The sequence below is a fragment of the Myotis myotis genome, unplaced genomic scaffold (assembly GCF_014108235.1).
Source record: "Myotis myotis isolate mMyoMyo1 unplaced genomic scaffold, mMyoMyo1.p scaffold_m19_p_2, whole genome shotgun sequence".
Lineage (NCBI taxonomy): Eukaryota > Metazoa > Chordata > Mammalia > Chiroptera > Vespertilionidae > Myotis > Myotis myotis.
This window is the reverse complement of record NW_023416324.1, coordinates 22,105,548-22,128,307: the sequence shown is the minus strand read 5'-3', so window position 1 is coordinate 22,128,307 and position 22,760 is coordinate 22,105,548. Positions and strand designations below refer to the sequence as shown.

At 42.6% G+C, this 22,760-nt stretch overlaps 1 protein-coding gene and 1 long non-coding RNA gene across 4 annotated transcripts in view; one reads left to right on the top strand and one right to left on the bottom strand.

The window, feature by feature from the left end:
• The window catches only part of LOC118676013, a 28,230-nt gene extending 11,197 nt beyond the window's left edge, over nt 1-17,033 (bottom strand). The window contains exon 1 of the long non-coding RNA XR_004974005.1: nt 16,957-17,033. This is a non-coding gene — a long non-coding RNA (uncharacterized LOC118676013). The remainder of the gene's footprint in view (nt 1-16,956) is intronic.
• A 59-nt stretch (nt 17,034-17,092) lies between these two features.
• Nucleotides 17,093-22,760, top strand: part of PSMB2 (proteasome 20S subunit beta 2) — a 35,814-nt gene continuing 30,146 nt past the window's right edge. Inside the window, exon 1 of one of the 3 annotated variants that reach the window (XM_036349054.1) lies at nt 17,093-17,298. In XM_036349054.1, coding sequence (XP_036204947.1) covers nt 17,208-17,298 — 91 coding nt within the window. In that variant the 5' untranslated portion in view covers nt 17,093-17,207. The remainder of the gene's footprint in view (nt 17,299-22,760) is intronic. The other 2 variants (XM_036349055.1, XM_036349056.1) reach the window with 2 other exon arrangements.

Below are 22,760 nucleotides of genomic sequence, written 5' to 3'. Positions count from 1 at the left end.
GACTTTTAAAAAAGAGGGGAAGGGTGGGGGAGGATTGGGTGGATAAGAAGGAAGGGGGAAAAATATGTACACTTGTGGCCACCTGTCCTTACCCTAACAGTGGTGTGGGCCCAGACTCCAGGGGGCTTCCTGGAAAGTTCTGGGCCTGCATCTAGGCCAGAGACCAGCCTCTGCTGGGACTTCCAGCAGAATCGATATTGGGGAGGGGAGGGAGCGCTCTGGCCCCCAAATTAGAGGAAACAGCAGGAAGAAGTCCAGACAGGAGGTGATGTCCACCTCAGGTGGGTACAGCATTATTTCATTCTTTATTTCATTCAGCAATGGCCCTCAACAGGGAGCAGGGGTCCATTTCTGTGAGAGAAAAAAATTACAAGATCCAAGCAGGGGGTCCGGGCCCAGCCAAATAGTCTGGGATCAGGATAGGCTGCAGACTAAAAATATAAGATGAGCCACATATTTAATTAAAAAAAATAAAAAGAAGCAGATGGAATTAATTTTAATAATGTATTTTATTTAACCCAGTACATCCAAAGGCTATCATTTCAGCATTTATCAGTAAACAACATCTTTTCAGGAGATATTTTACTTTTTTTGGTACTAAATCTTTAAATTCTGCGATGTATTTTACACTTGCAGCTCATCTCTATTCAGACTAGCCATATTTCAAGCGCTCAGTAGCCTCACGTGGCTTGTGCTCGTGTATTGGATGAAAGCTCTAGACCAGTGGTTCTCAACCTGTGGGTCGCGACCCCTTTGGCAGTCAAACGACCCTTTCACAGGGGTCGCCTAAGACCATCCTGCATATCAGATATTTACATTACGATGCATAACAGTAGCAACATTACAGTTATGAAGTAGCAACGAAAATAATTTTATGGTTGGGGTCACAACATGAGGAATTGTATTTAAAGGGCCAGAAGGTTGAGAACCACTGCTATAGACATAAAACGAAGTTGGGAAGTAGGATCCTAAGACCTGGGACAATCTGCAGCAGGATGGAGGCAGACCAGGGTGACATGACCGTCTCATTGTCTGTTGTTCTCTCCTTAGCGGTTCTCCTCCCTAACTGCTCCTGCTGGCTACTTCCAGCCAAATCAGCCTCAGCTTCCAGGGTCTCTAAGATGAAGGGTCTGGAAAGTACAGAGGAGAATCCAGAGGGACTGGATTTCTGCCCTGGTGCACACACGTGGGACAGGGCCGTGCGACCGCTGCACATGGAGCTGTGCCCTGCAGCCCTGGAGTGTGAGTGTGTCTATTTCACCTGTGTGTTCAGAGGCGCTCCAGTACATGAGCACTGACCACCTGAGAGCTCCCTGCAGCCTCAGTCATGGGTTAAAGCTCAGTTTCCTTCATAATAATCACATCAGTCAAGGGACAAGAGGTGACACATTTCTCTCTAGTAGAATGTTCTGTAAAGACTGTCAGATAGAATCTGTCTCTTGAATAATTAACCAGGATCTTTTTTTCCTAACTTTTTTTTTTATTATTGCGGTAAAATGCTCATAACATAAAATTTCCATCTTAACTATTATTTTTTAAAAATGTTTACATTGATTTCAGAGGGAGAGGGGAGGAGAGGGAGGGAGAAGCATTGATGTGCGAGAGAAACACCAATCATTTGCCTCCCGCATGCACCCTGACTTGGGACTGAACCCACAACCTGGGCATATGCCATGACAGAATTGAACTGGCAACCTTTTGGTGGAGATCTGCTTCTAGCCAGAGACCAGTCCACTTTTCCCACCACCACCTTGGCTGAAGCTCTGTGCAAATATGAACTGAATCTCTTAAAACCCACATCAGAGCTCTGGTAAGAGTGAGGGAGTAAAAGGATACAGCCTCTGGACCAGTGACAACACCTGTGGGTACAGCCACGCCACTGCCCCCACCGCCCGGAGGAAAGGTCTGGAGACGGGAGAAGACGCAAGAGGGAGAAGCTCAGAATGCAGGACAACAGAAGCCACTTTAACTCCTAACCTATCACCAAGGAAACACAATACTCTTTCCCCTCAAACCTCATTCTTGTTTAGACAAATCGGGGTCTCCTGCCTGTAGGAAGAAGGAGGAAAGCTCTCGTATACTAAAAGATCTACATTTGACTATGCATATCAGCCAAGCTCTGTGCTTACAATACAATGAAGCAGCATTGCTTAGGGCCAAGGGAGATATGCGCAGAGAGTCCTGTGGTGGCTCAGAGCTCAGGAACATCCGAGTTAGTTTGGTTGACCAGGAAAGGCTCCCAGGAGGAGATGAGCTTGAGTTGTACCTTGGAGATGGGGAGGAGTGAGAGAGCAGCGAGGAGGAAGGAGGGCACTTTGGTGGGGAATTTAACATAGACCCTCTCCTTCACACAGCTCTTTAGAGTTTACGAAGTATGTTCACATGTGTAATCTCATTTCATCCTCATTGGGCTGTAGGACCCCAGAGGTACTGTCTCATTTGAGAGTCAATATAGTATAGTAATTAAGAGTGCAGTCTTCGGATTTCTGCTTTAAAACGGCAGATGGGATGCATGAATTTGTATCGGCTTCCTCAACTAACATCGCTAAAATAAAAGTAAAGGAATATAAAAGAGGCAATGGTGGACCACAGATGTCAACATATTTTTAGATGTCAAGTGAATGAAGGAGTTGGCAGAGCTGGGATCGCTGCCTACCAAGTGCCACAGCAAAGGATGCCAAAGGGGAGTCAGCCTATTGGAGACTCAGGACCAGGGAAAGAACAGATATTGGAAGCAACAGTGACCACAGAAGGTGGGAGCAAAGCATGGGGACAGAGCAAGGTTGAAAGTCTGCATAAGAAGCAGGTCCCTTCTCTGTTACACACAGACAGATGACTACAACCTCATTACCCTGGCAAGGACTGAAGGTTTTGTTCCATTGAAAAAGTGAACCAGGAAGGGTCCAGCCAGGAATACTGTGCACAGTGGAAATCAGAAAGGAGGGGCATTAGGGGTGAGTCTGAACAGTGAGATTCTAGGGCCCATGAGACATGGTTTCTAGATTGCAGACCCACCTGGCAGACAGACAGAGAGGAGACCGGTGGATCCTTCATGGGAGAAACGGAGCAGAAAAAAGATTTTTAGATATTGAAAGAGATAGCTAATAAACTAGAGAGAAGAGATTCACAGAAATAATAGAATAAAATTACATTCCCAGAGTGAAAAGGCCTACAAAAGGTGTGATGGGTGTAATAAATGAAAATAGACCCACACCAAATCCCATTAAATTAAGTTTTAGAGGGTCAAGGATACACATAAAACTCTTTTTCCATGTAGCAAGGACAGGATACATGCAAAGGATAGCACAGAATCAGGAATAGCAAAGGACTCTCAACAGCCATACTGAAGCAAATACCTTTAACCTTCTAAAGATTTCTATGCTATACATCCCAAGCTATACATTAACTGGGTAGAATAAAAAATTTTCTGAAATTCAAGATTTAAAAATTTTTACTGCTCATATATTATTTCTCTGGAAGTTACTGAAGGATGTGTGCCATCAAAATGAAGAAAGAAATCAAGGAAGATAAAGATATGGGGCCAGGACAGAACCTAGAGACAGAACCTAGAGAGAACATGGCAAAAGATCCTGGACAGAACCTGGCTACAGAAATTGGCTGGAGAACCTAGACAGAACATGGCAGGAGAACCTGGACAGAACCTGGCAACCGAACCTGGCTGGAGAACCTAGCGAGAGAACATGGCTACAGAGCCTAGACACAGAGAATCTAGAAACAGAACCTAGCAAGAGAACCTGGCTGAAGAACCTAGAGACAGAGCCTGGCTACAGAACTTGGCTGGAGAACCTAGATAGAACATGGCAAGAGAACCTGACTAGAACCTGGTGACTGAACCTGGCTAGAGAACCTGGATAGAACCTGGCTAGAGAACCTGGCTATGATGATCACCTGAATGCAAAAAAAAAAAAAAAAGATGTGGGGCCAGGAAAAGAAGATTCACCCAGAAAAATTACAAAAGGAATCACCTGAACAGCTGCTGTGCAGAAGGCCCAGAGGGTCAGCACACACTGAGCAGGGAAATGGGAGCCTAATATGTTTCACCAGGTGGAAATTACTATTCAGAAGATTTTTGCACTGCTAAAGAGTTTGAGGAGAATTCATGATAAGAGTATGGAATACTAAGAAAACAGGAGAAAGAAAAAAAAGCTATTAACACAAGCGAAGACAAAAATATCTGTACAAGAAAGGTGATGCAATATTAGTTTCAGCAGCAATCCATGTGTGTAAAATCAATAAAGAAAAACTCTGAATATTGATTTAATTAAAAAATTGTGATATAATTACAATGGCAGAATCTAAGGGGGAGAGATGTGGGGATGGAGTGCCATAGAATATTAAATTATCTTCTTTCATAACAGATTACAAACTAGCATTAAAGTATATTATTCAGAGGTAAATACCAGTAAAATCATTCAGCTAAAATGATCTTAAGTGGTTGCCTTGAGGACTGAGACATGGGGATGAGGGATGGACTACTGTTTTTTGTGATAAGACTTATAGTACTAGTTGACTTTTTAAAACCATGTACATGTATTAATTTGCTTATTAAAAATAAATATACAATGGAATATTATTCAGCCTTTAAAAAGAAGAAAATTCAGACAATGAGACCAAATGGATGAACCTTGAGGGCCTTATCCTAAGTGAAATAAGCCAGTTAGAAAATAAACAAATACCATATGATTCCACTTATATGAGGTACCTAGAGTAATCAAATTTAGAGACAGAACAAAGAATGGTGACTGCCTGGGGCTGGGGGGAGGGAGAATGAGGAGATGTCATTGAAAGGTATAAGGGTTTTAGTTTTGCAAGATGAAAAGAGTTCTAGAGATGGATGGAGTGATAGTTACATACCAATGTGAATGTACTTTAATACCACTGAACTGAACAGTTAAAAGTGACTAAGATTAGTGATTGCATTTCATGTTGTGTTTATTTTACTACAATTTTAAAAAATAAATAATTTGGCCCTAACCGGTTTGGCTCAGTGGATAGAGCATCAGCCTGCGAACTCAGGGGTCCAAGGTTCGATTCCAGTCAAGGGCATGTACCTTGGTTGCAGGCACATCCCCAGTGAGGAGTGTGCAGGAGGCAGCTGATCAATGTTTCTCTCTCATTGATGTTTCTGACTCTCTATCCCTCTCCCTTCCTCTCTGTAAAAAATCAATAAAATATATTTTAAAAATAAATAAATAATTTAAACCTTGGTTAATATGGTATATTTTATGTTACATGTATTTTACCAAAATTTAAACTTTTTAAATTAAAAAAGAATTCTACCTATGATTCAGATTTCCAGAAGATTAAATATCGAATTAGAATGTAGAGATTAAATGTAAACTCCAAGAGGGCGAAGACTTTTGCTATCTGCTCACTGTTATATCCATGAAGCCTAGTATAGTAGTCACTCAATAAACAAGTTTAGTGAGCACTCAGTAAATGTTATCCATTATTATTCTTTGTATATATCTTCAGGGTACATTCATTTATGCTTTGGCAGCAGCATTGCTTCTCGTCATGCATGTGCACACATGTACACACATGCACACAAGGATACAGGAAAGCCACAGGGCATATTCCTTCAAGTACATGCTGAATGAATTAAGAATGATTCTGAAAGTTAAGAATTATTACCCCATTTTTCAGATAAAGAAAGTGAGGCCCTATAACCCATAAATGGGATGACAAGCATTTCCAATCTTGGCCTTCAACTGAAAGTCTGGTGTTCTTCTCTCAGTAGCTGACAGCTGAAGAATTGTAGCAGCACAGAGCTGAGAAATCACCTAGATTTAATGGGAATTAAAAATGGACTTGCTTGGCTGGAAAAGAAGATTCGTGCAGGGGAAGAGTGGGCAATGATTCGGAAATGTGCATGCTTGTCAGATGGTGGGGGAGGGTTTGAATGTCAGGTGAAGGGGCCTGGAAATTATATGTAGAGCCATTGAAAGTCTTCATATAAAACAGGCCTTTTAGGAAGCTTTATTTGGCAGCAGAATACAGAGTGTACTGTAGTGGGAGGCTGGGGCATACTCTCAGAGGCGGCCACAATGAAATGATCATTTTCTAAACGGGCACAATGGAGGCAGTGGCAGGAATACTGAAAAATCAATGAGATATATAAGCCTCTAGTCAGACTAATCAGGAAAAAATGGAGAGAGAAGATACACATTACCAATATCAATATCAGGAACCAGAGAGGGATTATGACTACAGATCCTACAAAAATTAAAAGAATATTAAGGGAATACCATGAAGAACTTTACACCAATAAACTTGATAATTTTTATAAAAAAAATAAAATTCCCTTGAACTACTCAAGAAGAAATAGATGACTTGAATAGCCCTACATTTGTTAAGGCAAAGTGGGATGCACCTATAATTTCCCATGGCTCATTTCACCAAGTCTTGGTGTTCAGTGACACCAAAGGTCCAATCTCACTCATCTGGTTCATTTAAAGACTAGCTTAGGCTAGTTTGAAATAGGTTTTCATTTCTTGTAGTCAGAAGAATCTTAACTAATCCAGTCTTAAAGACTGAATTTCAAGGATAACACAGCCTGTGGTGTCTGTCCGTGGTGCTGACTCTGTGCCCCCATTCTCTGCTTCTGCATGGAGTCAGAGCCACTGAACGCAGCCTCAGCTCTAAGCACCTGGCACCCGGCGAATTCTGTCCATGGTCCTGAACACGATTCTTCTTGTCATTACAACCCTAGGCACCAGAGCTTTGGGACTCAAGCAGAATCTCCCTTCTGGCTATAAAGTCAGAGAACTTGAATGGTCCTTCAGTGCCCAGCTCAGGAGAGAACTAACTGAGGAAGCCTGCATGTCGACGAGGTATAGCTGGGGTACTGGAAGAGGTCCCAGCCTCACAGGCATAAGAATGTCTAGGGCACCCTTAGACACCATGTGACAAGCTTAGGATAAAAACTCTAGCCCTAGCCAATTTGGCTCAGTGGATAGAGCGTGGGCCTGTGGGCTGAAGGGTCTCAGGTTCGATTCCCGTCAAGGGCACATGCCTGGGTTTCAGGCTTGAACCCCAGTGGGGGGCATGCAGGAGGCAGTCAATCAATGATTCTCTCATCGTTGATGTCTCTCTCTCTCTCTCTCTCTCTCTCTCTCTCCCTATATGAAATCAATTAAGAAACAACGACTCTAAGTCTAGATAGACCTTGGGGATCTGATGAATTTGAGCCCGTCTGGTTCCCTTGCTCGAAATTGACAGTTCACTCTCCCAAAGGCAACCCAATACTATGGGCTGAGCTTCCTTGGAGACAGAATTTCTCCGGATCAGAGGAAACACATGAGGCTCTTGCTATCACTTGCACATGACACTCAAATGATGAAAAGAGATAGAAATGAGATCGATCTAGAAGAGAGGGCCCCAGAGTTGGGCGCCTCTTGAGGAGAGTGGAGAGTCGATTTTCAACTAACATTTTTAGTTCTTACTGTGTGCCAGGGACTGCAAAAATACTTTTACACACACTTCCTTATTTAATACAAACAATCCAGGGAGAAAGCTATTTTTAATCCCATGTGTATTAATCAGGGTTCTCCAGAGAACAGAACCAATAGGATATATATAGGCATACATAAGAGGAGACTTATTATAGTAATTGGCTCACATGATTATGGAGGCTGAGAAGTACCACAACACGCCATCTGCAAACTAGAGAACCAGGAAACTGGTGGTACAATTCAGCCTGAGTTCAAAGACCTGAGAACAAGAAGCTATGATGTCCTAAGGTAGAAGAAAATGGATGTCCAAGCTCAAGAAGAGAGAGAGAAAGAGAGAGAGGAGAAAGGAGAGAGAGAGAGAGAGAGAGAGAGAGAGAGAGAGAGAGAGAGAGAAGAGACACATCCTTTCTTTTTCTTTTTGTTCTATTTGGAGCCATCAACAGATTGAATGACGCCCACCCACACTGGTGAAGGTGGGTCTTCCTTACACAGTTTACTGAGATTCATATGCCAATCTCTTCCAGAAACACCCTCACAGACACACTCAGCTATGTTTTACCAGATATCTGGATATCCCGTAGCCAAGTCAAGTTGACACATAAAATTAACCATCACACATTTGCCTAGGGAAACTGGAGCCCAGAGGGCAAATGATTTGCCCAATGTCACATAGTCAATATGGGCAGAATTCTTACATTTTTCATTGCATGCTATAAACCCCAAGCTAAACCCTGCACCCGCTCAGTCACCCTGGACCCTACAAGCAGGCAGTGCTTTTCGGAAAAGCCATCTTACCTTCTACCAGCTGCACCGAGCAGGGCCGAATAAGAATACTCACTATGCCCTCCTCTTTTTTTAAAAAAATATATTTTATTGATTTATTTCTAATTTTTTTTTACAGAGGGGAAGGGAGAGGGATAGAGAGTTAGAAACACTGTGAGAGAGAAACATCAATCAGCTGCCTCCTGCACACTCCCTACTCGGGATGTGCCCGCTACCAAGGTACATGCCCTTGACTGGAATCGAACCTGAGACCCTTCAGTTCACAGGCCAATGCTCTATCCACTGAGCCAAACTGGTTAGGGCTGCCCTCCTCTTTGACTCAGGGGCAGCTGGAGGAGTTTTGAGCGCCCATTAGGCCTGGAAGTTGGGGGAGGTTTGAAGACTTAAGCTGGCAAGGAGGGGGAGAAAACCTCTGTGGATGGAGGTGGGAGAGGACTGGCTCCCCGCTGCTCCCAGAATGATTCGCACCTGCCAATCGATGGCTGGACACTCACGCAAGTGCTAATCAGCTCCGTTGGCGCACGCAGGCTGGGGCTACAATCCATTTTCACATTGAATGGCAGATCGATTCCTCATTCTCTACAATCCCCAACCGGCCTCATCTTTGAGGGGCTGAGAAGCTGGTTAACTCTGCACCTCCAGCCACCTGCAAGCTTTGTCCTTCCCTATATTCTTCCCATATACAATCTTGCTCCCCAAACCATTGTCAGACAGAGCAGTACAGTAGAACTCTGGGTTGGTAGTCCAATAGGCCTGGGTTCCAGTCTCAGATCAACAGCTAACTTTGTGAACTTGGAGAAGTCACTTCATCCTTCTAACTTCAATTTTCTCATGTATGTAATGGGGGTAAAACTTTTAGCTGTACAGGGTCTGTGAGGATCCCAATTATATCTAGTGAATGTAAAATTGGGAAATGCTGCAAAAACGTAGCTAATGTAAAGAGCAGGCTGCTGCTCCTTGAAGAATAGTTTCTTTCCCCAAATCTGGTCCTTCCCTTTCACCTCAAGTCCTGTCCTTGAGGTCTGACAATGCTGGGAGGGAAGTTCTGTTGACATAGGCCCAGGAGAGGTTTTCTCCTCTCTCTAGTTATGTTAAGTAGCCAAAACAACACTTGAGTCCTTGTTCTCCTGCCATGATCACACTTTCTGGTGAGGGCTTCTGGGTTCTGGAAACTGAGCTTAGAAGCAGCAGAAACCGGACAGGCAGAGCTGGACTCAGCCAAGCCAGGTGGAGTGCCTGGGAAAAGGGTGTTTCTAGGGCTCTGAGTAAATTTCTAGGCTATTTCCTATTCTCAAAAATGAGCTATCACCCATGTTGGTAAGTACTTTTACTCATCAGTTTTGTTTAATTTGTTTAGAGATACCCTTCATATTCTACCTGTGATTGTCCTCTTTTAAAAGGAGTCCTCACCTGGCCGGTGTGGCTCAGTGGTTGAGTATCAACCTATAAACATGGAGGTCATGGTTTGATTCCTGGTCAGGGCACATGCCTGGGTTGCAGGCTTGATCCTTGCTGGGAGGCATGTAGGAAGCAGCCGATCAATGATTTTCTGTCATCATTGATGTTTCTATCTCTCTCTCCCTCTCCCTTCCTCTCTGAAATCAATCAATATATATTTTAAAAGGAGGAGTCCTCTGTATCCTTCAGTCATAGCCCTTGATCATAGATTATTAGACAGGTGTAGGGAATGTTTGTCCTAAGCTGGGCCAATCAGGTATTCCCTTCCCTTCCCTTCCCTTCCCTTCCCTTCCCTTCCCTTCCCTTCCCTCCCCTCCCCTCCCCTCCCCTCCCCTCCCCTCCCCACCCTTCTCCTCTCCTTTCCTATTGGTTTCAGAGAGGAAAGGAGAGAGAGAGAAACATGAATGATGAGAGTGAATCATTGATCGGCTGCCTCCTGGCTGCCTCCCACACCCCCCCACACTGGGGATCGAGCCCACAACCCAGGCATGTGCCCTTGACTGCAATGGAACCTGAGACCCTTCAGTCCACAGGCCGATGCTCTATCCACTGAGCCAAACCAGCTAGGGCCAATCAGGTGTTTTCTAACTTCATGTGCACTGGGGAAGACATAATAGTGTATGAGTAGTGTATGTGGGAACAGAGGAAGCCAGTTTGATGAGAGAAAAATGGAGCAGTCATGTAGAAGAATGTAGAGCCAAGAAATAGTGGGTCCCTAAGAAACAACAACGGGGGAAGTTGCTGCTGCTGATTTTCTAGTCCCAGAACCTATTGACTGTACTTGTCAAGTGGGGTTCAGTGAGTTTCTCCTGTGTCCTTTCAGTATAAATAACCCTTCATTAATTTGGCTTGGGTGCATTACTGTTCCTTGCTGCCAAATAGCCCTCTTCCTAGAACAGATCTCAAGTGCACAACTGCTACTTTAACTTTTTAAAAAATATATTGTATTGAGTTTTTACAGAGAGGAAGGGAGAGGGATAGAGAGTTAGAAACATTGATGAGAGAGAAGCATCGATCAGCTGCCTCCTGCACACTCCCCACTGGGGATGTGCCTACAACCAAGTTACATGCCCTTGACCGGAATCGAACCTGGGACCCTTGAGTCCCCAGGCCAACGTTCTATCCAGTGAGCCAAACCGGCCAGGGCTACTTTAACTTTTTTTAAAAAACAAAATGCCTAATGTAAAGATTGACACGTTAAGTGGAACAATTACTAAAAACTGAATTAGAAACTGTTTGGCCATGGAATAGGTCTTCCAAAGTGTTTCCAAATTAGCATCTGCACACTGCACATATCCTTGAGGTACAGCACCATTCATTCATTCATTCATTAAAGAATATTCAGTAAATAACAAGTAACACTATGTCCCAGGTAGCATTCTCCATACAGGGTTATAAAGAAGCAATATAAACAAAGTCTCTGCTTATAGGAGCTTGTATTCTGTTGGGCTCACTTTATATATATATGGTGAACATAATAGTAGTATTAAAGAATTGAAACACATTTGATTTAAACACATTAACCAAACAATTTAAATTTAAATAAGACCTGATATGTTTTAGGAACTGTTATACACTCTCTTTATCTATCAATTAACTCATTTAATTACTACATCATCCTTCTGAGGCAGACTATTATTATCTCTGTTTTACAAATTAGAAAATTGAGGCACAGAGAAGTTAAGTAACCTGCCTAAGGTCACACAGTTGTTAAGTGGTAGAGCTGGGATTTGAAACCAGTCTGCCTGGTGCCATGAATAAAATCCTAAGTCAGGGATGAATCTGCATCAGTTGTCCTGGTCTTATCTGGGCCCATTTCCCCAAGTGAGGGCCAGGAAGCTACGCAGATCTAAACAGTCGCTAAGAATAAAAAGCCTCATCAGACATCTCTGGGGCTAGAGCAGGGCACAGAATGAGGACCCAGGGTACTGGAAAGTAGCCCTGGCCACTGCCTGACCCATCTCAGGTTCTGCATAGCCATCTGAACACCCCAGACCTGCTAGCCTGCTGAGCTCTGTAGGGAGATTCCTACCAGGTCACTCACATGGACAGCTGCTTGTCAAATGCCTCAAACAGAGGGCCAGCCAGCCCAGGACCTGCATCTCCTGACTTTCTCTCGGTTCTTTCTTTTCCAGAGCATTCATAGCCAGCTACTCTGGTACAAGGGTTTTCTCACATCCATGCCTTCCTTATCAGCCCCTGACCTGACTGCACCATTTCCCACTGGATGATGTTAACCACCCGCCACCCCCCATCTCTCTAATTCTCCCACCTCACAATGGCTGCAACAACTTTGCTAAAACACATGTCTGATTATGTCATGCTCTTGCCTTAAAAGCAATGGCTCCTTGGAAGATGTTACCATTAGGGGAAATTGAGTGAAGGATATCTTGAAACTCTTAGCACTACTTTGCAACTTTTCTGTACATCTAAAATTATTTCAAAAAGTAATGGCTCGTCACACTCCTTATGCTGATATCCAAGAGCCCCTGGCAAACCCCTGCTTCCCACTGCCTTCCCACCATTCCTTGAGGACGCCATTGTGTTGGAAATCTCAATACCATGCATTACATTGAAGAATGCTCTTCTTCACACCCTTAACTTTCTATCCTGTCAGCTTGGTGAGCTCTTAGCCAATTGTTTTCATTTATCAAATATTTAGGTAGTACTGTGTGTTACTATGTATGTAGTGCTAGTGCTATGTTCTAAGCACTTTACAAATATTAACTCATGTAATCTTTACAGCAACCTCATAAGGGAAGTACTATTAATAGCCTATTTTATAGATGGGGAACTGAGGCACCGAGAAATTAAGTAACATGCCCCAAATCACACGGAGTTTGTATTTTAACCCAGGCACTCTGAATCCAGACTCCATGCTCTTAGCCAGTACATTCTGCTGCCTTTTCAGCTCTCAGAATTCAGCTCAAATGTCACCTCCTATGGAAGCCTTCCTTGACTCCTTTCCCACAATTACTCTTTCCCCCACTGTCAGATCCCATAGCTTTTTGTTCATTCATTCATCAAAACATTTATTGAGCACTCACTGTAGGTTATCATTTTATAGGCATTGGGAATCTATCCACCTACAATAGTCTGTAGGATCCTATTTTGGAAATTCTCTCTCTCTCTCTTCCTCTCTCTCTCTCTCTCCCTCTTCCTGTGGAATACTCCTTGAAGGTGTTAAACTTTCCTACTCCTTTACAATCTTGCACAGAATCTGGCATGCACTTTGTCTTCAGTAAATGTGTTTTGCAGAAATAAATGAATCCTTATCAAGAATGGTGATGACAGTAGTGATAATGTTCACCATTCAGATGAGTCTGCTGTGTGACTGAGACAGTGTGGGCCAGGGGCCAGGTACATCGTCACAGTCGAGCCCCAGGCCAGGAGGCTCCTCGGGAGATGACAAGTACCTTCTGCATGTAGACCAAGCCGTTGTTGTCACTGTGATTATTTCTACCATTAGTGTTGGTGTTATGTGACAGTGTGGCAGGTGCCAGCAGCAAGCTGGCCCACCACACTTCCTCATGGCAGGAGAAGCATCAGGGAAGCAAATGCTCTTAGAAGATGAGCAGCAGGGAGGATGGGCTTTCAGCCTGGAGTCTCAGCAGTCCAAACATCAGTGGTTGGGTCAGGACCTATTTGCATTGTACTCCTGTCTCCAGGTATATCAGAGAGTGGGGATGTGGCAGAGGAGTGCTATGGAGCAGAAATCAGATTAAAGAGTCCTAATCAAGAGGACCTATCACTTTCCTTGGATCAAAGCCTGAAGGGTGATGAGGTAATTAGGGGTGGGCTTCAGGTGGAAGTTGAATTTGGAGTGAGAATGGGAGTGGGACAGAGAAGGCAGGTCTTAACATGGTGGTGAATTTCTTTATAGTCCCAAACCCTGGGAGGAGGCACACCAGTGGCAAGAAATATTCAAAGTGATGAATACCAAGAATCTACAACCAAGATTACTTTATCCAGCAAAGCTATCATTCAGAATGAAGGTCAGATAAAGAGCTTCACAGATAAGGAAAAGCTAAAGGAGTTCATCACCACCAAACCAGGATTATATGAAATGCTGAAAGGTATCCTTTAAGAAGAGAAAGAAGAAGAAAAAGGTAAAGATACAAATTATGAACAACAAATATGCATCTATCAACAAGTGAATCTAAGAATTAAGTGAATAAATAATCTGATGAACAGAATGAACTGGTGATTATAATAGAATCAGGGACATAGAAAGGGAATGGACTGACTATTCTTGGCTGGGGGGGAAGGGGTCTGGGGGATGGGGGAAGAGACTGGACAAAAATTGTGCACCTATGGATGAGTACAGTGGGTGGGGAGTGAGGGCGGAGGGTGGGGTGGGAACTGGGAGGAGGGGAGTTATGGGGGGAAAAAAGAGGAACAAATGTAATAATCTGAATAAAGATTTAATTAAAATAAAAAAGAAGCCCTAACTGGTTTGGCTCAGTGGATAGAGCGTCGGCCTGCGGACTGAAGGGTCCCAGGTTCGATTCCGGTCAACAGCATGTACCTTGGTTGCGGGCACATCCCCAGTAGGGAGTGTGCAGGAGGCAGCTGATCGATGTTTCTCTCTCATTGATGTTTCTAACTCTCTATCCCTCTCCCTTCCTCTCTGTAAAAAACCAATAAAATAAAAAAAGAATTAAAAAAAAAGAATATAGAAATGGTCACTTGTTTATGTATTGACTATGGTTGCTTTTGCACACAATGGCATCACTGAGTAGCTGTGACAGACACGGTATGGACCGAAAAGCCAAAAGTATTTATTATCAGGCCCTTTATAGAAAAAAAATTGACTGTGCATGCTATTTCTGGAACCTCTACAGACACTTTTTCTAATTCTAAGGGTCAGTTATTCTAAGATTTTAAGTGGAAGGGGAATTCTCCCTGACTCCTATGCGATAGCACAAGTTGAGTGTTGAAAACCCATTTTCTACTATATTAACAAGAAGTTAAGAGAATATCTGGTGTAACTTGGTTGAGAGAATTTGAAAAGAGCCCTGGAGAAAAACCAGCTTAAAAGATCCTCAAGCCAGGCTGGTGTGGCTCAGTGGTTTAGCATTGACCTATGAACCAGGAGATCACAGTTTGATTCCCGTTCAGGATCCTCGAATTCTTTCTTAAAAGATTGTAGACCTTCCAATTCAGAATTCTGCAGCCTTAGTGGATGACTGAATGAATATTGGTATGTAAGAAGGGGAAAAGGTCTGGAAGGATACAGACACCTGGTGGGTAGTTACCTTTGGTGGAAGGAGAGATATTTAATTCTTCACTTCTGTAATATTTGTGTGTGTGTATAGTATAACTATGTACATTTTGCAATTAAAGAAACACAAACACAGAATGACAGAGGAAGAGGGATGGAGGGAGGGGAGGGGGAGAGAGAGGAGAAAAACTTGAGAGACTTCTTTCCCAGTGGTGTTTAAGAAAAGGATTTCTAAGATGATGGATGCATCTGTGTTCATAGTGGGATGGTTGACTTAATGACCTCCCTGCCCCTGGCATCCATCCTATGATAGATGGGCTGCCCCAGACTCCTCAGGGTCCATGTGCCTTCATGGGCAGAGAGCTGGAAGAAACATTCAGAATAGAGTAAGGGCTACAAATTTCTACAGAAGCAAATGAACTGCATAGTTGCATTTGAGATATAATTGAAATTGTGTTTCCACTTCTCAGGAAGCTAGTATGGCCAGTATGAAGACTGAATTGTGCATGTCAGAAACTAATCATGGAATATCTCAGCTTTTTCCAGGATGGCTGCAAGATATAAAGGAATAGCTGTGCGTTTTCTTATTTAAAAAAAAAAATGAGTAATACATGAACATTGTAAAACAGACAAACAATACAGATGTATATAAAATAAAAATTGAAAGCCTTCCTTCTAATCACTCTTACCAGAGGTAACAACTGCATATAATTTGAGGTTGGAGCATCTGTAAATATATCTTTTCCATTCATATTCATATATATGTGTGGGGTTTTTTGTTTTGTTTTGTTAATCCTCACCTGAGGATATTTTTTCAATGATTTTTTGAGAGAGTGGAAGACAGAGGGAAAGACAGACAGAAATATCAATGTGAGCGAAGCACATTGATTGGTTGCCTCCTGTATGCGCTGACCAGGGCCCAGGCGGGGGAGGAACCTGCAACCAAGGTACATGCCCTTGAACCTGGGACCCTTTGGTCTGCAGGCTTTTTAAAAAATGGCATCATGCTACACATAGGAATGCATTTTAATTTTCACTTACTATATCTGGGCCACATTGAATTTAGATTGATTTTATTCTTTTTAATGGCTCCATAATATTCCATTGCGTGAGCGTACAAAATGTATATAACAATTTCTTCACTTATGGACATTTCAGTTGGTCCTCATCCCTCTTTGCTGTTGCTCTGCTGCAATGAATATCTCTGCATACAAATATTTGGGTATTTGTGCATATATTTGTGTAGGACACTTATAAAAGTTATGTACATTTACCTTTTTAAAAATATCCACTTGACCTCTATAAAAAGATCATGACACAATAAAAATAAAGCTTTTTTTTTAAAAAAAAAGGACATGACAATTTATATTCTTACCATCAATTTACAATTTCTCAGTGTTTTTTATGTCTCATATGACTAATTACCAATGAGGTTGCAGATCTTTTCATGTTTCTTGGTTATTTGTGTTGCTTCTTTTGTGAATTGCCACTTAAAAATTGTGCTATCTTTCCCCCATTGATTCGTAAGAATGACTTCTAAGTTATAGATATTAATTATTTCATATATTGAAACACATTCTGAGTTCATATTTATGTTTTAACATATGGGGACTTTTATCAGAGAGACTTTATGTAGCCATATTGCCAATCTTTTCCTGTTTCTGGGTTCCTTGTCATGCTTATAAACACATGTTACTTCCAAAGATTATCAAATTATTCTTTCTTCCTCCATTGTTTTTATGATTTTAGTCTTTATTCTTATATCTTTAACTCGACCATATTTTACTTTAGTGGAACACGTAAATAGGGCTACTCTTAAGTTTATTTTTCTCCAATCTGATTTGTAGGGAAGGGGTTTGGGGAGATATTTTACCAAGCAACAACCATCTAGGAACACACGCCTTTTTGGCATTCACATGTGCTCGGCACTTTACATATAGTGTGCGACTTCATCTTCAAGCGAATTTTAAGCTCAATTTTATAATTAAAGAAACTGGCCATACATAACGCAAATACCTGTACAGCCGGCATCGCAAAGCCCTCCAAGGCAAAGGTCAGGACACGATCACAGAATTGACTAGCCCGACGCCACGCCCACTTCCAAACTCTCGCGATAGTTGTACGTCATCCGAGAGCGCCGGTAGCCCGGGCAGTCGCGCGCCTGCGTAGAGTGAAACTGCGGTCGGTGGTGCTGTCTCACCGGTGCGGCCCAGAAGCCGGCGAGTCCCGCGTCCTGTTGAGCCTTCAGCCCCCGGCCTCCCGCCACCATGGAGTACCTCATCGGCATACAGGGCCCCGACTACGTCCTTGTCGCCTCCGACCGAGTGGCCGCTAGCAGTATTGTCCAGATGAAGGACGGTGAGCGGAGGCAGGGGACACCCGGCCGGGCCTGGGTGTAGGGGCATCCGGGCGAAGTTGGCGGGGTGTTGGGTGAACACCGGGAGGTCCGGGAGTTGGAGCCCCGCCTGTCCTGATCACCACTTGCTTACTTTTTAGGATTAGGAGACTGGCAGACAACTTAGGGCCTGAACATTCGCTCCTCCCAGGCTTCCGTGGTCAGTGCTCTGCTCTGGCCTTCGCTAAAAGCGCTCCAGGCGAGAATTGCCTAAGGGAATTCCGTTTTTAAGTCTTTAAACACCTGCCGAGCACCAGGCTCCCTAGACCCAGAAATTACTGATGTCGTTACAAATGCGGTTGGTTTGCTGGCAGCATGAGGTGGGATCATGGGCAGCGTGAGACTGTGGGACTAGAAACTTGGCTTTCTCTTCCGCTGCCTGTATCCTCCTGTGTCTCAGCTCAGATCCTCCTTTTCCAGTTTTCCAGGACACCAACTGTCCCGTTTTTCTTATATTTAAGTAGTTGGTGGAGCTGGGAGACTAGAGCCCTGTCACTTATTTACTTTGTGAATGCACAAGTTATTTCGCAGTGCCCCGATTTCCTCATCTGTTAAATCAGGGAGCATTTGAGATCCTGCTTCCTGGCAATTGTGGTCAGTTTGGCAGAAACAAACTCATAAAAAACCGTTAAATCACAAGCTTCTTGGGGGGGATTGATTGAGTGAAAAAGTTTTGTGCAAATCCTTAGCACAATAACAAATACTTAGTAGTAATAACACTAAGCACTTATGTATCAGGCGCTGTTTTAAGTGATTTCCATTAATTTCATGTAACCTTTTAAGATAAGCACTATTAGATCGTCACTTTACAGATTTTAGTTTTAAGCTGTTGAGGTTCGGAAACGACTAAGACCACAAGTGGCAGAACCCAGGTTTGAACCTACCCAGTTTGACTCCATGTTTTGCACGTAACTACTATATGGCACATGCTGTCTCCCCATAGTCAGTACTCAGTAATTGTTTAAAGATTTTTTTGGTTGATGATCTGTGAAATCTAAGAATGTGTTTTCGTGATTGACCAGAGACACGAAAGTTACTTTTGAAAAAGTATTATGCTTTAGCTCAGGTGATTTATTGTTCACTTGAGAAATAGATTTTGGGCCCTTTGCATTACTAGGTACTTAAGGGATACAAAGAAGAATAAGATGTGGTCCTTATCTTAAAAGAAGTTATAGTTGAACAAGGGACTAAGATATGTGTATAAATAATCGTAGCACAAGCTAGAAATGTATGCTGCATAAGAAGAGTGCAATCAAACTTCTGAGGTAGAGCAGACATAGAAGAGATTATTTTTAGGTAATCCAGAGTAAGAAGGGATCTTTCTGGTTCTAGAGATTAGGGAAAGCTTTGAGGGTTTGAGCATTTTGGGTTTCAAGAATGAAAAATTACTAAATCTGCGGTTTCCTGAAGTATGTGAAAAAGGGTAGAAAGTGTCCATCACTGCTTTTGTAAGTGACAGGCATTTGATTGACATCACTTTGGGTGATGGAAAGAACCATGAGGGACTCTGCTTGATTTTTGGTCTTTCTGAAGAAGAGAGAGATCTGAAAGTGGTTTGTTAAACATCTATGTTGTGGATTGTTCCTCAAGTCAAATTACTATATACAATTGCATAACTAGTTTATAGAAGTTCTATTTATAAACTATTGTTCCCAAGGGAGTAAATTTGTCTTGAGAGTAAGTCTATCCATTATTCTGACTACTAAGACCTTTGGCATGCAAGTGATGTTAGTATGAAGTAGTGTCTAAATAGAGCAATAACTAAGTACCTTTACAGGTTTCTAGTTTTGTTTTTTAATTTATTTTTATTGGTTTCAGAGAGGGGGAGAGAGAGAGATAGAAACATCAGTGATGAGAGAGAATCACTGATTGGCTGCCTCCTGCATGCCCCCTACTGTGGATCGAGCCTACAGCCTGGGCATGTGCCCTTGACTGGAATCAAACCCGGGAATCTTCAGTCCACAGGCTGATGCTCTATCCACGGAGCCAAACCAGCCAGGGCTACAGGTTTCTGTTTTATTACAATGTATATTAAATCACATTGAAAAGTAGAATGTACTTTAACCCAATTTGCTAGTATATACACAGTACTTCTAGGTGTTATAAGAGAGGCAACATATTAGATATAATCCATAGAGTGGTCTAAGACATTAAGAAAACAAGGAAATAGCCCTGGCCATAGTGGCTCAGTTTAAGCATTGTCCCATGCACCTAGAGGTTCCCAGTCTGGGCACATGCCCAGGTAGTAGGCTCGATCCCCAGTAGGAGATGTGCAGGAGGCAGCCGATCAATGATTCTCTGTCATCATTGATGCTTCTCTCTCTCTCTTCTCCCTGCCCCTTCTCCCTCTCTCTCTGAAATCAATGAAAACACATTAAAAAAGAAGAAAACAAGGAAATATATACAAGATGATTTTGTATGATAAAAGATATCACTAGTAAATATTAGGTTAGGGTTTTTTTTTCCCTTTTAAAAAAATTTATTAAACTTATTGAGATGACATTGGTCAACATAGGTTAGTTTTCAAGTTCATGATTTTGGGAATAAGTCCTAGGGGTATTCAGAGAAAAGAAAGATCACTGCAGTGTGGAAGAAAAGTGAATTTGAGTTAATTCTTTAAAAATATTTAAAAATAATTGCAGTCAAATCAGTGTCTAATTTTTCATATGGTCTTTTCTGATATAATATTTTTTTGTGACAGCCCTGGCCAGTGTGGCTCAGTTGGTTGGAGCATTGTCCCATACACAGAAGGGTCTCAGTCTGGGCACATAGCCAGGCTGTAGGTTCCATCTGATCGATGTTTCTCTCACATCGATCATTCTCTCTCTCTTTCTTCCTTTCCCTCTAAAATCAATGTTTTGGAATTGGCATGTGGACTTTTTCCTATCTTTCATTTCATGAAGGAATTCTTTCCTTTTTAATCCTTACCTAGGGATATTTTTTCCATTGATTTCTAGAGAGTGTGGAAGGGAGGGAGGAGAGGGGGGAAAGAGAGAGAGAAACATCGATGTGTCTCACATCAATTGGTTGCCTCCTGCATTCATCTCTGCTGGGGCCAGGGAACCTGCAACCAAGGCACAGCCCTTGACTGGGAATTGAAACCGAGACCCTTCGGTCCTTGGGCTGACACTCTAACCACTGAGCCAAACTGGCCAGGGCCATGAAGAAGTTTGTGTAGGGTAGGCAAGAATGCTGAAAATGAATAATATTTTGGAATTCTTTTTCTTCCAAGTATAAAATGAGAATGATACTTCCAGTTTTCCCAGAGAGTACTTGCTTATTAATGTGGCCTAATTCTTTAATTTGGTTATATGCCACATTTCATGTCTCTCTCCTGGCCTATATAGAATTGTTCAGAGTACTCCAACCCACACAGAATGCTCTTTTCTTTTTTTCTGAATTAGTTACTATAGCATGTATAATCGAACTACATTGGGTAACACTGAATTTAATAATATTGTACATGTACAGTTTTCTCACCTATGAGTTAGGTCAGCGGTTGCCAACTGGTGGTCCGTGAGGTTTGAAATATTGGCAACTGTGAGTTAGGTAGCAGAAAGCGATAGTGTTACCATTTTGCATGCTTGGAAACCATTTGCCCAATTTTAGAGTGTTGAGCCCAGATTATAACTATGTTCAATTGGGTTCTAGTCCAGTTGTTTTCCACAGAATTGTACATTGATGTTCATTTTGTTGTCCATTTGTTTCATGTATGTGGATCTTGTAAGTTCTTTAAGGACCAGAAATTCCCTAGAGCTACATAGGCTGTTTTCTGCACAACTCAGGAAGCATTTAGCATCTATCACTTTTGTTTTTATATCTCTCTTCACTACTCACTGGACGGGTAATTGGTGTTTTAAAACATTTTTGGCCTTGCATTAGTTCATTTCAGAGTTGAACAGCTTTAGCATTTTAGCCTAGAATTTTAGCATCTATAATAATAAAAGCATAATATGCTAATTAGACCGGACAGCTGGACGACCTTCTGGACGAAGCCAGGGCTGCAAGGGCTGAGTCCCTTACACGAATTTTGTGCATCAGATCTCTAGTTTCTTCATAAATACTTTGTAAACAAGTTTCCCCCCAAAAAATAAGAACAGCTTTTTTTCTCACTATGAAAATAATGCAAATTTATTAAGTAACTAGAGGCCTGGTGCACAAAATTTGTGCTTCAGGGGGTTGTCCCTCAGCCCGGCCTACGCCCTCTCGCAATCTGGAATCCCTCGGGTAGGGTCCCTAGGCCTGGCTGGTGATCAGGGCCTATTGGGGCTTTCCTTCCCCTGGCTGCACCAGCTGGCCCCACCCCTGCCACTGCCACTGTTTGCTGTCTGTGTGGCACTGCCACCCCCACCCCCACCACCATTCGCCTCCCTCTGCGGGCAACAGGCGTGGGGTGCAATTGCTTGGCTGGCCTGGGCCCCCCTCTGCAGGGCGATCATTGGCCGGCCCTGCGCACCCACCAGAGCGTCGCTGGCTGGTGGTCTGGGCCTCCCTCTTTGGGGTGATCAATCACAGAGCCCCTCCATCGATTGCCCTGCAAAGGGTGGCCTGGGCCTCCCTCTGCAGGGCAATGGTGGGACCCCCCAACCAATCACACCCACCTTGGCTGACCTGGCGCCAGTGCCTGTCATAGCGTGGTCGTCTGGAAGATCGTCAGGATGGTGGTTCTGCTGTTTGGTCATTCGGTCGATTTGCATATTACACTTTTATTATTATAGATGTTTTCTTACAAAAATGACACATATTAAATATAGACAGTTTAGGAAATACTGATAAGCAAATAAGGAGATAAAAATTGACCATACTTTTGCTACTAGCAAGAACTTAGATGACAGTGGCATCTAATACTTCTGGTCCTTTTTCTTTGCAAAGATAATACAGCTATAGGTAAAATTTTTTTTTTTTTTAATGTAGCCTGTAACAAAAGAAAAATGTGTTTGTTTAGGAGTTTCAAAGCAATTTGATATTGTCTACAAGCACTGGGTGTGAGTGTGTGTGTGTGTGTGTGTGTTTGCAAGGTTTAAGCCATATTACTGGTACCCACAACTCAAACACCTGCAGTAAAATACTGTATTTGACTGTAGCATTTTGTTCTTTAAATCCTATTAAGGGATTTTGACAATTTTAGAAGCTTTCAAAACAGGAAACATGTCTCCCAGGGAAGATTATTCAGCACTATTTGAAAAATGAAAAGTGAAAGTGAGAGTTAAGATAGGCAGATTTAAGCTTTTCCTGAAGCTACGGACTCAGTATGGAGTTTTCTTCCTTAGGCACTAATTGCTATCTGAATATTTATCTATCTAATCAGAATGAGTCTGGTTCACCTACATAAGATTAGAGTATTGAGATTTTTGAGATGTTTTAAAATAGCTTAGTGTTGCAATATTTGTTAGAATTTTTGCTTTGTCAATCATTTTAATTGTCT